Source organism: Neomonachus schauinslandi, chromosome 4 (assembly GCF_002201575.2).
Source record: "Neomonachus schauinslandi chromosome 4, ASM220157v2, whole genome shotgun sequence".
NCBI classification, from domain to species: domain Eukaryota; kingdom Metazoa; phylum Chordata; class Mammalia; order Carnivora; family Phocidae; genus Neomonachus; species Neomonachus schauinslandi.
In genome coordinates, this window is record NC_058406.1 from 106201532 (window position 1) to 106215930 (window position 14399).

A 14399-nucleotide genomic window follows, 5' to 3' on the forward strand; every position below is an offset into this window, starting at 1 on the left:
TCTCTGACCACTCAAATTCTCAAAACAGATACAAACCTTCTCTCGTTTTTGTTCAGCAATACTCTTTCTGGTATAAATCAAACTGAGCTTTTCTTGGTCCTTTATAAATCGTCTGCGTAATCTTAATATTTCTGCCCGATTGTCTATACCTGAAGAATATAAAGGTTTGTTACAGATAGCCAATTTGACGTTTGTAGTTTACTTTACCTCCTTTCTAGAATCCCCTAAAATAAAAGTAGAATTATTTGCTTACCTCCATTTTTTACTTTCATCTAGCGGTTCTGTTTTGTTTTAATGGCATAAGTCTATGAAGAACAGAGAATAGCAGAGGAGACCACTAACCAGTTTTGGAAGCTAGAGAGTAGAAAGTTGTCACTAACTCAGCCCAACCCCAGTGCCACCATGCAGAGAACAGGGACAAAGCAAGGACAGTGGAGAAGACCTAGAAGGCTTAGGACCTGGCAGCAGCAGGCATGTCTATGGGAAGGGAAGAAAGTGAGGCTGCAGCAGGAGGTGTGGTTAGAAAGCACTGCCCCTCGTGCTGCAGGTGCGGACCCTGGGAGAGGACACACGGCCCATGGGTGCACAGGGCCGGCACAGCTGCAGGCACAGCAACTACACCACGAGCGACCACAAGGGCTTCTGGAACCTGCAGCTGCCTGCTTCTGCTTGGCATCTAGAGTGCTGGCACCCTGGCCTGCTAGCCTGCAGGCAAGAGACTGGAGATTTTGCCTCTGGGTAATCCACCAGCACAAAAGCACAGGCAACGATATCAACACGTCAGGAGTTTCAGTGTCCTGGTCTAGTCTGACCTCCACATTCCCAATGTGTAGCTATTCCAAATGGCTTTTTAGTGCCCCATCTGGGAGTATAAGCAAAAAGCCAAGTCACCAGACATTTTGAGGAAAGCTTCAAACATGAAAGACAGAAATGAAAAAACAAAACAAAAAAGCAATAGAGAAAGAGCAACTGTTGAAAGCAGTCCATCCAGGGGAAAAAAATTTCAAAATATTATCATTTATCAAAAAGACAAAAGTAGAAATTGCAACAGTGGATCAAGGACTGGAAAGGCATTCAGAGAATATAAAAAGCTCATGGAAACTAAAAATATGATATCATAACTTAAAAGCAAGGGTTAGAAGATAGGTTAAAGTGATTTCCCAGAATACAAAGCAAAAAGGAAAAAAAAAAAAACCAAGACAATTACAAGATCTGATAAGGTCTGATATCCAAGCAACAGGATTCCAAAAAGAAAACTGGTATGAGGAAATCATCAACTAAATCATAAAAGAAAAAATATTCCAGAACTGGAAAATGTGTTAGCAGTCTGAAAGGACCCTCCTAGTGCCCAGAAAAATGGACTAAAACAGACCTGCATGCTCCAAAGGACCCTCTGTGAAATTTCCTAATTGATTTAAAAGAAAGGATCCTAAGATCTTCTGCAGAGAAAAAAGTCCAATTCTTACAAAGAATCAACAAAATGAATGCCACCAGGTTTCCCAACCCAACCCTGGGGACTAGGGAACCCTGATGAATTCACACTCAAAATTCTATAGCTAAATTACCCAGCAGGTATGAGTGCCATCAAAGCATCAAAAACAGCTGTTTCTGACCCCTTTTCTCAGGAATACTCAAGAAGTGCTTCACCAGAAAAAAGGAACAAGCCAAGGAAGAAGAATCAAATCCAAGAGAGGCGAAAAGACCCTCAGGATGAAGAGGTGGTCTCTAGACCATAGCTGAGCAGACACCCCAAGAGCGAGTAGCCTGGATCAGGGTGGCTCAGAAGCTCCAGGAGAGATTTCTTTTGAGATGAAACATTTATGTGTTGGGTAAAAGTAAAAGACAGTGGTACAACTCAGAGGAAATCAAGTAATAATATGTAGAAATCTAAACCAAAATAATTATTAACGCCCAGGAAAAATTATTGTACAAGAAAGGAAAAATAATCATAGTAGTACTATGCCTTAAACACACATAGTATTTATGTAGTCAAAATGAGAGAAAACTACTGATGAAACGAAGATTAAGACATAATTATATCAGAGGATGAGGGCACAGGAAGAATTCATTGTATGTGTGTGGTAGGTGAGGGTGAGGGACAAGAAGGAGCCAGAGCCTCAATGTTCATAATGCAAGCTAAAAGAGAATGACTAATACTGAAAGAAAAAAAAGGTAGGGTAGCAATATTGGAGATACGGAAGTGGTTGTATCTGGAATTTGGGAAATGGGTAGGGAGGGTTGCTGTTTCTTCTAGAAAGCTTTGGCAAAGTATTTGACTCTTTAAACTACAGGCATGTATTACTATGATACAAATAACTAAAGGAAACTGTAATAAAGAATATAATGGTTGAAAAGTGATATCTTAATCAGGTTACAATTTCATTTTTAAATGTCAATAATAAATAGTATCATAGTAAGGATTAATTTACCAAATTTTATGAACTTCCAAATATTCCTCTTTAGGCAAGAAAATACATAAACCCCAAAGAAGACAGACAGTATGGGAAATATTTTATATCTACAAAGGTACAAGGGGAGATTCAAATATATTAATCCAATTAAAATGGATAGCTGACAGTATTCATTTTGCTTACTCAGTTCTATGAGTTTTTTCAAATTCATATATAAAACTTTTAAGGAAAATGGTTTAAAAATTAGGTTTTACCTCTTATCCTCCTTAATTTCTATACAAGGTCAATAAAGACAGGGAAAAACTGCTCAACAGTTTGAGTTGTGGACTATGCTGCCATCCTCAGCCACTTCCCTCTGTTTTCTGAGCCTCTTCCCCATTCAGAAGAGTGGGTCATGGGCAATCATCAAGCATTAACTGGACTTCAGGCTGCCCCAAATGCACACCTCAACAATTCTGTGGGAAGATATATGTGCCATGGGTTTGAGGCGAGCAAGACACTTCATGAGTCACGGGAAAGTAATATAGTCATTCTGGGACTGCATTTTAACTTCGGGACTTTCATCGTCAGTTACAGAAGGACAAGAGAACTATGCACTCTGGTTGGATGACAGTCTGGCAGAGAAACAGCAGAGGAAGAGGATATAAAAGAAAGAAGACTGGTGGGAGGCAAGCAAGCAGGGAGCAGAACAGACAGAGCAGGAGGGGGCTCATTAGCCCCCTTAAACCCAGAGTGGTGAGAGAAAGCAAGCTAGATTTACCTCACCTACATTAATTCACAGAATTATGTATGGCCACAGATCTGCAACATAAATGTGAAAAAGAGTGGTTGGAAATGAGGAAAGTATTTCATGTATGTGTTTAGTTCCTAAAGGAATTTACCCTTACTCATTTAAAATAAAGGGTATCAGGGGCACCTGGCTGGCTCGGTCAGTAGAGTGTGCAACTCTTGATCTTGGGGTTGTGAGTTTGAGCTCCATGTTGGGTATAGAGATTACTTAAAAAAATCTTAAAAAATAAATAAAATAAAGCATATCTGAGGGGAGGTGGGTGGGGGGATGAGTGAAGTAGGGGAAGTGGATTAAGGGTACACTTATCATGATCACTGAGTAATGATGTATAAAATTGTTGAATCACTATGTTACTGTACATCTGAAACTAATATAACAATGTATGTTAACTATACTGCGATTAAAATAAAAAACTTAATAAAAAAGAAAAAATAAATAAAAGGAATTTATCCTTGCTCCTAATTTTACTTCTTTATATCTAAATTCATATGGTTGGCATTTCCCCAAGGCTCTGTGTTGGGACCTTTTCTCTCTCTCCGTTTTCTTCCTCTGGGCTTTGACTCACTCCCAGAGCTGCCATTCTCATAAAAAGCTGAATTGCTTTTCAGCCAGTACTGGGTCTTAGAGCTCTGCTAGCACTTCCCTGCAGCCCCTGTGACACATCTCCCCTCATCTTCCCCACCAGGACCCTGGATGTGTGGTGGGGTGGGGGTGCCTGTGGCCTTGGCCTCCAGGGCCTCTTCAGGCACCCCACATGCTGCTCCATGCAGACCCCCTCCAAGAGGTCATCCAGAGAACCCTGCCTGTCTGCTTGGTTCACTACAGAAAGCCTTGGTTGCCTCCTATAGCTGCAGGCCCACATCCCTAGCTGTCTGCTCTATGCTCCCAGTGGGCTTGTCCCACAGGCTAGACTTCTACAAGGCCTGCCAGTCCTTAAACAATCTTAAGCTGATCTGGGTCCCCTCCCCTTCCCAAACATGCTCCACACTTCCTGCCTCAGTCCTTGTTTACCCTCCCCCTTCCCACATCCCTAGCTCCCAAGGTTAGTCCCAAAGGCGGCCTCTTCCCCAGGTCTTCCTGGCACTCTCTCATTCTCTCTCTCTGAGACTTACTAATTCTGCCTCATCTCAAGGTCACCTACCTGTTTACTTACCAAGCCCTGATGTTCAGAAAGTCACTAAATGAATGGACTGAGTCCAATTTACTCAATAGCTTTTCTGGAACACCTCAAACTAGGCTTTCAACGTGGTAAGTGCCCAAACAACATTTACTGAATTAAATTCTATTATTTTTTTAAGTAAACTCTACCCCCAACATGGAGCTCGAACTCATGACCCCAAGATTAAGAGTTGCATTCTCTATTGACTGAGCCATCCCAGAGCCCCCGAATTAAATTTTAATTGGCTTATTCACAGGTTATAAGGAAACATGAATGCAGTCAGAAATGTACTTTCTTTATCTAATCTTCTGCATTAACTTATTTTAAGTATATTTCAGCAAGCTTACTTTACCTTTTGCTTTGTTATCCACCTCATCTCCTGGAAGGCCCAGCCTTTTTTTCCCAAAATCAGGTCCCACTGACTTCAAGGGTGCTCTCTGTAACTTTTCACTCCTCTTGTGGACAAACAGCAAGGAGGAAGATGAGGAATCCGATGATGAGGAGACTGTATAATCCACCAGTGGGTCAATACTGCTCCCAGTTAGCCAATTAAAGGAGCTTCTGTCATCTACAAACAGGCATGACCAGAGCATGTCACAGCATGCTCAGCACTGCACAACCCTGCCAAGCCCACACCACCCCAGCACTGCATCTGGAGCAGTGCCAACTGTCAGACACACTGTGAGCGACAAGGGATGTATCATCCTGGTGGCACCTGGGGCCTCCACGGGCTCACCTGCCATAGTCACTGGGGACAGCTCCTCCAGGGAGACAGCCACGTCACAGCAGAAAGACACTAGGCAGAAGCTCTATCAGGTTACTAGTGAGCAACCCGAGGAAGCTTAGGTGTCTGAGCCTCAGTGTCCTCATTTGTGAAGCAGGAAACACCCCACACACTCCTTCAAGCCACTGTGATCATTATAGGAATGATACTTTGTATCTACTATAAGGTACTAAAGATTCATGACTTCTAATATAATGTCATAAAATATCTATGGTAATTATTCAAATCATTCGTACTTCTAGAACCAATGGAACATGAAAAAATTCATTTAAGGGAAAAACATTTGAAATGCTTATATGAAATGATTTAGGTGTTTTACTCCACAACTTGTACTTCTCTGATCAAAGGAAATAGGTGAATGATTTAAAAAAGAAAAGTTTAATAAACTATAAACACAGTAAATGATTTTGGTTTAGCTCTTCAGTACTTTGCTTTTGAGATAAGGGATTTTAAATATGATGCACTAAATGGATTTTTCTGGACAAAACCAAAATAAAACATACATGTACTGTAACTTTTGTTTTTCCTAGTCAAAAATAATCCCTTTGTTTTTTTTACCGAAAATTTAGAGAACCCCAAATTATTTTAACCATTTAAAGTGTACAGTACTATGGTGTCACACAGTTGGGCAACCATCGCCTCAATTCACCTCCAGAGCACCTTCCATCTTCTTAAACAGAAACTCCATATCCTTTAAACACCAGCTCCCCATCACACCTCCTCAGCCCTCCCCCTTCCAACTCTAAGAATCTGATGACTCTTGGAACCCCAATGCTTTTCTCCTTTGACTGATGTATCTTTTCTGTGGTTCTAACCACTTTTTACTATTATTGTTTCACTTCTCTTACAGTCAATGTTCTTGCAGTAGAGGCCACTTCCACAGATCATATTGCCTGGTGCAGAGCAGGCAGGTGTTCAGGTGGACAGTTACCTGCAGTTTGTGTAGGTGTGAAGTCATACTGTTGTTGGGTGGCCCGTATCTGCTTAGCCATCACCCCTTGAGCTGGGAGGGATCCCTCCTGGGTCCGGGCCTGGAGAGCACTTTGGGAGGCTTGAGTCTCAATAAACATTGGAGTGAGAACAGTACTTCGGAAACGCCAGTCAGAATCAATGGTATATTCCTGCACGTAAGAGAGCTCCAAGTGAAATAATGGTCCTTCTTTAGCAACACTGAAATATTTTTATTAAAATCCATTACTACTATCAGCAAATATGTACTATAATTTCATGTATCTCTGTGGGAAGCAGCTGAAGAACCACCTTTCTGAATTTAAAAATTTTAACTAAATAATTATTTGCCAACTAGAAATACTGATTAGTACTGGGGGAGAAAAACCATATTTCTCCTCCTTCACATTTTGCATTAAATGGCTTAATGCCACCTCAATAATGGCACCACAACAGTAACAAGCTAAAGGGCTCAACTCCTTCCAAAGTCCTACCATGTGCTCGACACTAGGGAAGTCACTAGGACAAGTGCAAGCAAAACAGTCAGGCTCTGCTGCCCAGGTTGGCAGAGATGAAGTGAGCACGTCCATATATGTAAATCATCACAGGTTGTTAAGCCTGCCAGGAGAAAATGCAAACTCGGTATCTACCAAATTGATGGGGAGACTGATGAGGAAGGAGAATGGCATTATGGAGAAAGGAAAATCTAGTGGAGGCTGAAAGGGGGACAAGTGTGAGCATATGAAGAGTGTGAGCAGATGAGGCTGAAGCAAATGTATTTCAGAAAGGAATGTGTTGAGTATTCCAAGTAAAATAAGAAGCCCAGTATCACTAATCATCAGGGAAACACAAAACAAAATCACAATGGGATATCACCTCTCATCTGTCAGGTGGCTATGATAAAAAAGACAAGAAATGACAAGTGTTGGTGGGGATGTGGAGAAGAGGAAACCCTTATACACTGTTGGTGGGAATACAAATTGGTGCAAACACTAAGGAAAACAGTATAGAGGTCCTCAAAAAATTAAAAAAAGAAATGATCCAGCTATTCTACTTCTGGGTATTTATCCAAAGGAAACAAAACACTAACTCAAAAAGATATATGTACCTCTATGTTCACTGCAGCGTTATTCAAAGTAACCAAGACGTTGAAGTAACCTTAGTATCCATCGATGGATGAATGGATAAAGATAATGTGATGTGTATGTGTGTGTACACATATACACACATATACAATGGACTATTATTGAATCATAAAAAAGAAGGAAATTTGCCATCTGTGACAACATGGATGGACCTTGAGGGCATTATGCTAAGTGAAATATTTCAGACAGAGAAAGGCGAATACCACATGATCTCACATGTGGAATCTAAACAACAACATCAAAAAAAAAGTGAACTGATAGATATAGAGAACAGACTGGTGATTGCCAGAGGCAGAGGATGGGGGGAAGGGGACATGGGTGAAGGGGGTCAAAAGGTACAAACTTCCAGTTAAAAAATAAATAAGTCATGGAGATAGAATGTGTAGCACGGTGACTATAGTTAATAATACTGTATTATATATTTGAAAGTTGCTAAGAGAGTAGATGTTAAAAGTTCTCATCACAAGGATAAAATATTTGTAAATACGTGGTGATGAATGTTAACTAGGGTTACTGTGGTGATCATCTCACAATACAAACAAATATCAAATCATGTTGTACACCTGAAACTAGTATGTCATATGTCATTTATATTTCAATAAAAGACAGCTAGTTTAACTCTATTAGAAAATGTTTGTTGACTAAAAGACAGGAAAAGCTTATAAAATTTATTATTACAGAGATAAGTACTTCACCTGAAATTCACATTCTGACAGAGGATGCTCAAACACAGGGTTTGGATAATCTGGGCTCATGCTGGTCATTTCAAGCAGAAAATCTGTTGCTAAACTTAAAAAGTGCATTTCTATCTTCGGAGAATATAAGGAATTTAGTGCCAACAATCGGTCCAAGATATTGGAAGGTAATCTAGTCTCATGGCTCCAGAAATTTCGAATAATTAATCTGAAAAGCAGAGAGGAAAGAAGCATATTTCTCAGATACTGGCAAATAAGAAAGAATGTCCTATACACAGTGTCATGTGCAGAAGGCAGTTTGTCATCTCTGTAAAGCTTAACACAGAGGAAAACCACACCCAAAATTGTATAAAGAGTTTAATCTGAGTTATGAACAATAATATGCACTGAAGGAAAGGAATATTCCAAAACTTTAACATATTTAACAAGAGGTGAAAAACTGGATGTTATTCTCATCTCTACTGTCTGGGAAGTTTTCAATGAGTATATAATATTAACTATTTGGAAACCGAGAAAACACCTTAAGAAATATGTATTCCTGGGCGCCTGGGTGGCTCAGTTGGTTAAGCGACTGCCTTCAGCTCAGGTCATGATTCTGGAGTCCCGGGATCGAGTCCCGCATCGGGCTCCCTGCTTGGCAGGGAGTCTGCTTCTCCCTCTGACCCTCCTTCCTCTCATGCTCTCTGTCTCTCATTCTCTCTCTCTCAAATAAGTAAGTAAAATCTTTAAAAAAAAAAAAAAAAGAAATATGTATTCCTTCACTGCCTTGCCAAAACAATTCACTCCAAAAATTAGTGCCATAAAATATTCAAAACTTAAACCAGTTAAAAACCAGGTTAGGGGGGGCGCCTGGGTGGCTCAGTCCTTAAGCGTCTGCCTTCGGGTCAGGTCATGATCCCAGGGTCCTGGGATCTAGCCCCGCATCGGGCTCCCTGCTCCGCGGGAAGCCTGCTTCTCCCTCTCCCACTCCCCCTGCTTGTGTTCCCTCTCTCGCTGTGTCTCTCTCCGTCAAATAAATAAATAAAATCTTAAAAAAAACCAAAAAACAAAAACCAGGTTAGGCTCGGGGCGCCTGGGTGGCTCAGGTGATGAAGAGTCTGACTCTTGATTTCAGGTCATGATCTCAGGGTTGTGAGATCAAAGCCCACATTGGGTTCCACAAAGTGTGATCCTCTCTCTCTTAAGACTCTCTCTCTCCCCCTCTGTCCTTCCCCCCGCTAAAGAAAAATACAGGTTAGGTTTTACAATTTATGAATGCTTATGAAATGCAAATGCATTTCTGAAAAGCAAAATGAGTTTAAAATTGTGGCAGAATGGAAAACTGAAATATAGAACCATACAAAAAGTTTATGTCCCTTCTTATATAATTAGTACTTGATAAAACATTCATAAAACTAACAGGGTTGGCATTTTAGAGGAAAACTGAGGATTCACAGTGCCTGGATAGATAAAACCTGACTTGTATATGCCTCCCTGGATAAGACTAATTGAAAATCAAAGGAGGAGTGCCCGGATGCTGGGCCTCCTCTGAAGTTTCTTGGCTGAATGCAGCCGGATTCTTACTGAGCTCAAGGGTCTCATCCAGGGCGTGGGTTTAAAATACAGGCACCTGTTGTGGTCACATACTTCACAAACTCCTTGCCTTGCACATGGTGTATTAGTTAAACTCATGATAAAAGTGGAGACTGAGCTTGGCTCAAGGCCTTTCGCCACTCAAGCGTCTGGCCCCCAGGCCTCCCCTTTCTCCTACGAAGGTGTTGGGAGAAATCCTTTCATTCACCATCTCAGGGTTTGCTGGCCAAACCCGAAAGAAAATAATCATCATTTATACTTCCCCATATAGTCAATATTATAGTTTTCTCTTATTTCTAAAGTTTCAAACATTTCACTCAATATTAATACGTATAGTGTGATCTCAACTATTTGAGTTAAATGAGAAACATAGTAATCGTCATTACAGATTTTTTCATTTTGAGACATTGATTCACTGCATGAGCAGAGAAAGCTTTATTCATACCACTTTTGTAAGACTTTTATATTAAAATAACTTGTCAGGATTTTTAAGTCTTAATGTGGTTTATTAAACACTATGAATGGAGAAAGCAACGAAAATGCTAATACTATAAATATAATTCTAAAACTGCTGAAAAATACTCAGTGCAAATCTAGGAAGAAATATCCCTAACTTTATTTGTCCTGGCCCAATTATTCCAGGAGAAGCACATACTGAAGCCCAGCGTTCTCATCGATCAACCCTTGAATCAACACATCTTTTGCCAACCTAAATACTTCCCGAGACTCATCATCTGCTTGACTTTCTGGATCTCTGAGAAAAAATAACAAAATGACAAAACATTAATATTGTCTATCACTTTTGTGCAATCCCGATAACACCACCCAGAATTAAAAAATAATCTTTTCCCATGGTACTTTAACTTCCCAAATCACAGCAGAACCTACCCTCATGAGTATGTACCCTGACACCCTTCTTTGGTGCCTCTGCAAGCCTATCCAAGTGCCTGTCACAGCTCCACCTACAATGTGATAGGGCCCAGGTGCATGGGGCAGAGTGGTAATGGGAGGAGGGTTGCAGAGGGCTCCCCGGGAATGCTAAGAGGTCCTAGGACAGGCTCACACCCTACGGGAAGTGGTGTGATGGAAGTCCTGTAGGATGAAGACATCCCACAGAGATCATTTCCTTAATTTTGTAAATTTTAAAGGGATAACTATAAAAACAAATTACACTATTAACTAACTCAACCAGTAACTGCACATTCTGAAATCCCACAGGTACATAAAAGGAGTTAAAATAAGGATACATGTCAATATACTAAAATAAACTTGTTTTAATTATTAATCATGTTTAAAAATGTTTTATTATTATAATCTGTTCTAGATTGCTATAAGCACCCAAATGCTCCCTTAAAAATAGTAATATAAAATGTTAATGTAGTGGGGTGCCTGAGTAGCTCAGTAGGTAAAGTGTCCAACTCTTGATTTTGGCTCAGGTCATGATCTCAGGATCGTGAGATTGAGCCCCATGTTGGGCTCCATGCTGAGTGTGCTGTCTGCTTAAGATTCTTGCTCTCCCTCTCCCTCTGCCCCTCTACCACCAACCCCATCTCAAAAAAAAAAAGTTAATGTACACCTTACCGGTAATTGTCATGAACCCACATTAGAATATTATACATTTGTTCCCTACACACTGGAGAAGGATGAGAAATGAATTCTACAACAGGATTCAGAAGTTCTCGGAGTTCTGTTGGTTTCAATTTTGCCTTCATCATATAAATTATGTCCAAACACACTTTCTGTCTTTCATCGTCTCTGTAACAAGAGAGATTTTTTAAAACACACAAATTTAACAACTTTTATTATACTTTCAGATATGACAGGTAACATTTTCTTTGTGCTTTTCTGTATTTCAAAATTTGTTACAATGGAAACATAAAACTTATATCTTAAAAAATTATCATGAGCTAGAATATTAAAAATGACTAAATTAATTCATTGTGGTATCCTGGATTGGATCCTGGAATAGAAAAAGGAACATTAGTGGGAAAACTGGTAAAAGCCAAATAAAATCTAGTTTAGTTAACATTAATTTACTGATGTTAATTTCTTAGTTTTGACAAATGTACCACGATATGTGACATAGAAAAACTGGATGAAGGGTATGTGGGAACTTTGTATATTATCTTTCAAATTTTCTATAAATATACAGTTATTCTAAAATAAAAGCATATTTTAAAAAACCTGAAATGTCAAACAAAATAAACTAAATATAAAGGATCTCACATTTTGAAAAAACGATTTCAAGTGCTAGTCAGGCCACCTGGCAGGTCAGAAGCAAGTTAGGGTAGTCTGGGCCCCTACTGTGTACACCTGTTTTTACGTATCTTTTCTTCCTTGAAGCACCCAACTTAATGCTTTACACACAGTAGATACTGAATAAATTTCTAATGAAGGATATTACAATGTAACAACATAGATTCTTTGTTATTGGCATTTATCAATAATTTGTCCCTATGTAAAAAATACGTATACACTGGGGCGCTTGGGTGGCTCAGTCGTTAAGCGTCTGCCTTCAGCTCGGGTCATGACCCTCCCTGCTCAGTGGGAAGCCTGCTTCTCCCTCTCCCACTCCCCCTGCTTGTGTTCCTCCTTCTCTCGCGGTGTCTTTGTCAAATAAATAAAATCTTTAAAAAAGAAATATGTATACAGACAAGACTGGAAAAGAAGAGAGAAATAAATAAATACAGAGAAATAAAAATACTGTAAGTGATCAAAGCATCTTTTAATATTTATTTTAATAGTATAATGTGAAAATAAATGAACACTTTTAACAAATAATGGAAGCCTCCTAGTTGGCAAAATGGGTCAGAACTCAAAACCATGCATTTTAAATCTGAGAAGAGCCTTAGACAATGCTTGAGATGTGGCTTCTCCAAAGTGCCAGGTTAGCAGAGGCAGGAGGGTCAGGTCCCACCACCTTTAATTCTGATTAAAATTTAACAAATATATATTTTATGAAAACCTACAAGTTCTTTCTGAGTTGAAGGAGAAAGCTGAACAAATCAAAATTTTATGAGCCAGCTGCCTCTGAGAATATAGGGCTAGCTTCACACTTACCTGTGTCTCATGACTTGAATGAAATCCTTGCTCTTTAACTGTAAGTAGAGATCTGTTATTTCCTCTGCACGACACAGCACCACCTCCAGACAGAGGGTCTTCATCACGCCATGAAATTTTGGCAGCAGGAAGAAGACGGTGTTCATAAACCTAAACAGTGGACATGGCCAATGAGTAAGAGGGCAGTTGCAGACCCTCTCCCGCAAGAGGACATCCACCACAACTGACATCTTACCTATCAGCAAGAGGAGGGAAGTTCTTCACTGCTTTGTTCAAGCACACAATAAATTTGTCCTCCATCGTATTCTGATGTTGCTTCAACTGCTTTATGATCAGTTCATACACCAACTCCTCCAATACCTGAAAAAGTAAGTTTTTTTCAAATTCACAAAGGTGGAAACTTCTGTTGGTTACTGAAAATAGGTTTGTCTTGAATAGTTAAGTGAACCCAAGGAAGGTGTTGAATACTATCACCTACAAGGTAAAGGTGTTCACAGGGTATAGTGCCAGGAGCATGCCCAGGTTGGCATAAACACTGGGCACAAGAGGCCCTGGGGCTGTGCGTTTGGGTGAGCCAGGCCACGGCCACGCCTGCTTTGTGCTTCTACCACTGGTGGCGTCTAGCGCCTGTCAGATGGCAGGTTGATAAAGATTACTGCTAACGAGTATTTGAGAAGCTGAACTAAAATCAGTGACTAAATGCTGTGTAAACACATTTTATGGCGCCAGTGTTCACATCTCTGGTCAAATATTCACATAAACCAGAATGTTCATGCAACTTTATCTAAACAACCAACCCCTCACTGTCTATCTCCCTATATCCTGTTTTTTCTTCATCACATACTACTATCTACCATGATAGATTCGTTTGTGTATTGTCTATCTCCCCTCACCAAATGCTATCTACCTGAGGCAGGGAGGGGCTTGGCCTGCCCTGTTCCTTGGCTGCACCCCTAGAGCCCAGAGCCAGCCAGTAAGTACCCAACATACATAACCAAAATTATAAAAGAATTCAATATAGGTGAACAACAGAAGACAAGTGCATGCACATACGTACTGATGACTGGAGACTACATCTCACGGGCCAAAAGCAATTCCGTGGTTAGAATATGAGTGACTCTCACTGACTTCTTTATATTTTACTCTGTTTTTCTAATTTCTACACTAAATCAATACCATTTTATATTCAGAAAAGAACTATGTAAAACAAAAGTGTTTATCATTCTTACTAACTTGAAATTTAAGTGAAGAGAGATTAAACCTGGGATCTGCTATAATTTGCTCCATCTGTACTGAAAACTTAGCATATTATATGAACTGAAACTCAACATCTAGGGACATTAGAATCATGTAATAATAACAAGGTTATTCTGAATTTATAAATTTTATTTTATAAAAATAGCTGGTAATCCCTAAAATAAATTATAAGTGAAGACTGATCTCCCTAAATGGGTCTATTTCCCTTAATTTTCTTTTAAACACAAATAAATGCCTGACTAGCAAAATGGGCAGGGGTCCGATTCACTGTGTTGGGATATTGTGGTTGCCCTCAGGACCTCCCGACTTGCCTAAACCTCTCCTCATCCAGCCAGAGAGTGAAAGTAGCCCACTCTCCACTCTCCATCTTTTCCTTCAGGAGAGGATGGGGACTGGAGGTATGAAGTTGAGAATCATGAACACAGAGGCAGTTTTCAAACACAAGCTGGATGGTTGACAGGGGAGCAGGGAAGGAGAAGAGGACCAATATCAGAGCTAGGGAGGTGGCCAGGAAACACGGCACTAAAGAAGGGAGAGGAAACTCCCAGGGAAGTTGGAAGAGAGCCGAGAGAGTGTCC

The 14399-nt window shown here is 40.1% G+C and overlaps 1 protein-coding gene across 2 annotated transcripts in view; it reads right to left on the reverse strand.

Annotated features, from left to right (window-relative positions):
• Positions 1 to 14399, reverse strand: part of PRKDC (protein kinase, DNA-activated, catalytic subunit) — a 247255-nt gene that overhangs the window by 84096 nt on the left and 148760 nt on the right. For both annotated transcript variants that reach the window (XM_044914628.1, XM_044914627.1), the window contains exons 53-60: positions 12800 to 12924; positions 12565 to 12714; positions 11086 to 11259; positions 10160 to 10258; positions 7933 to 8140; positions 6076 to 6265; positions 4713 to 4928; positions 37 to 149 (exon numbers count right to left, since the gene is read on the reverse strand). In XM_044914628.1, coding sequence (XP_044770563.1) covers positions 37 to 149; positions 4713 to 4928; positions 6076 to 6265; positions 7933 to 8140; positions 10160 to 10258; positions 11086 to 11259; positions 12565 to 12714; positions 12800 to 12924 — 1275 coding nt within the window. The remainder of the gene's footprint in view (positions 1 to 36; positions 150 to 4712; positions 4929 to 6075; positions 6266 to 7932; positions 8141 to 10159; positions 10259 to 11085; positions 11260 to 12564; positions 12715 to 12799; positions 12925 to 14399) is intronic.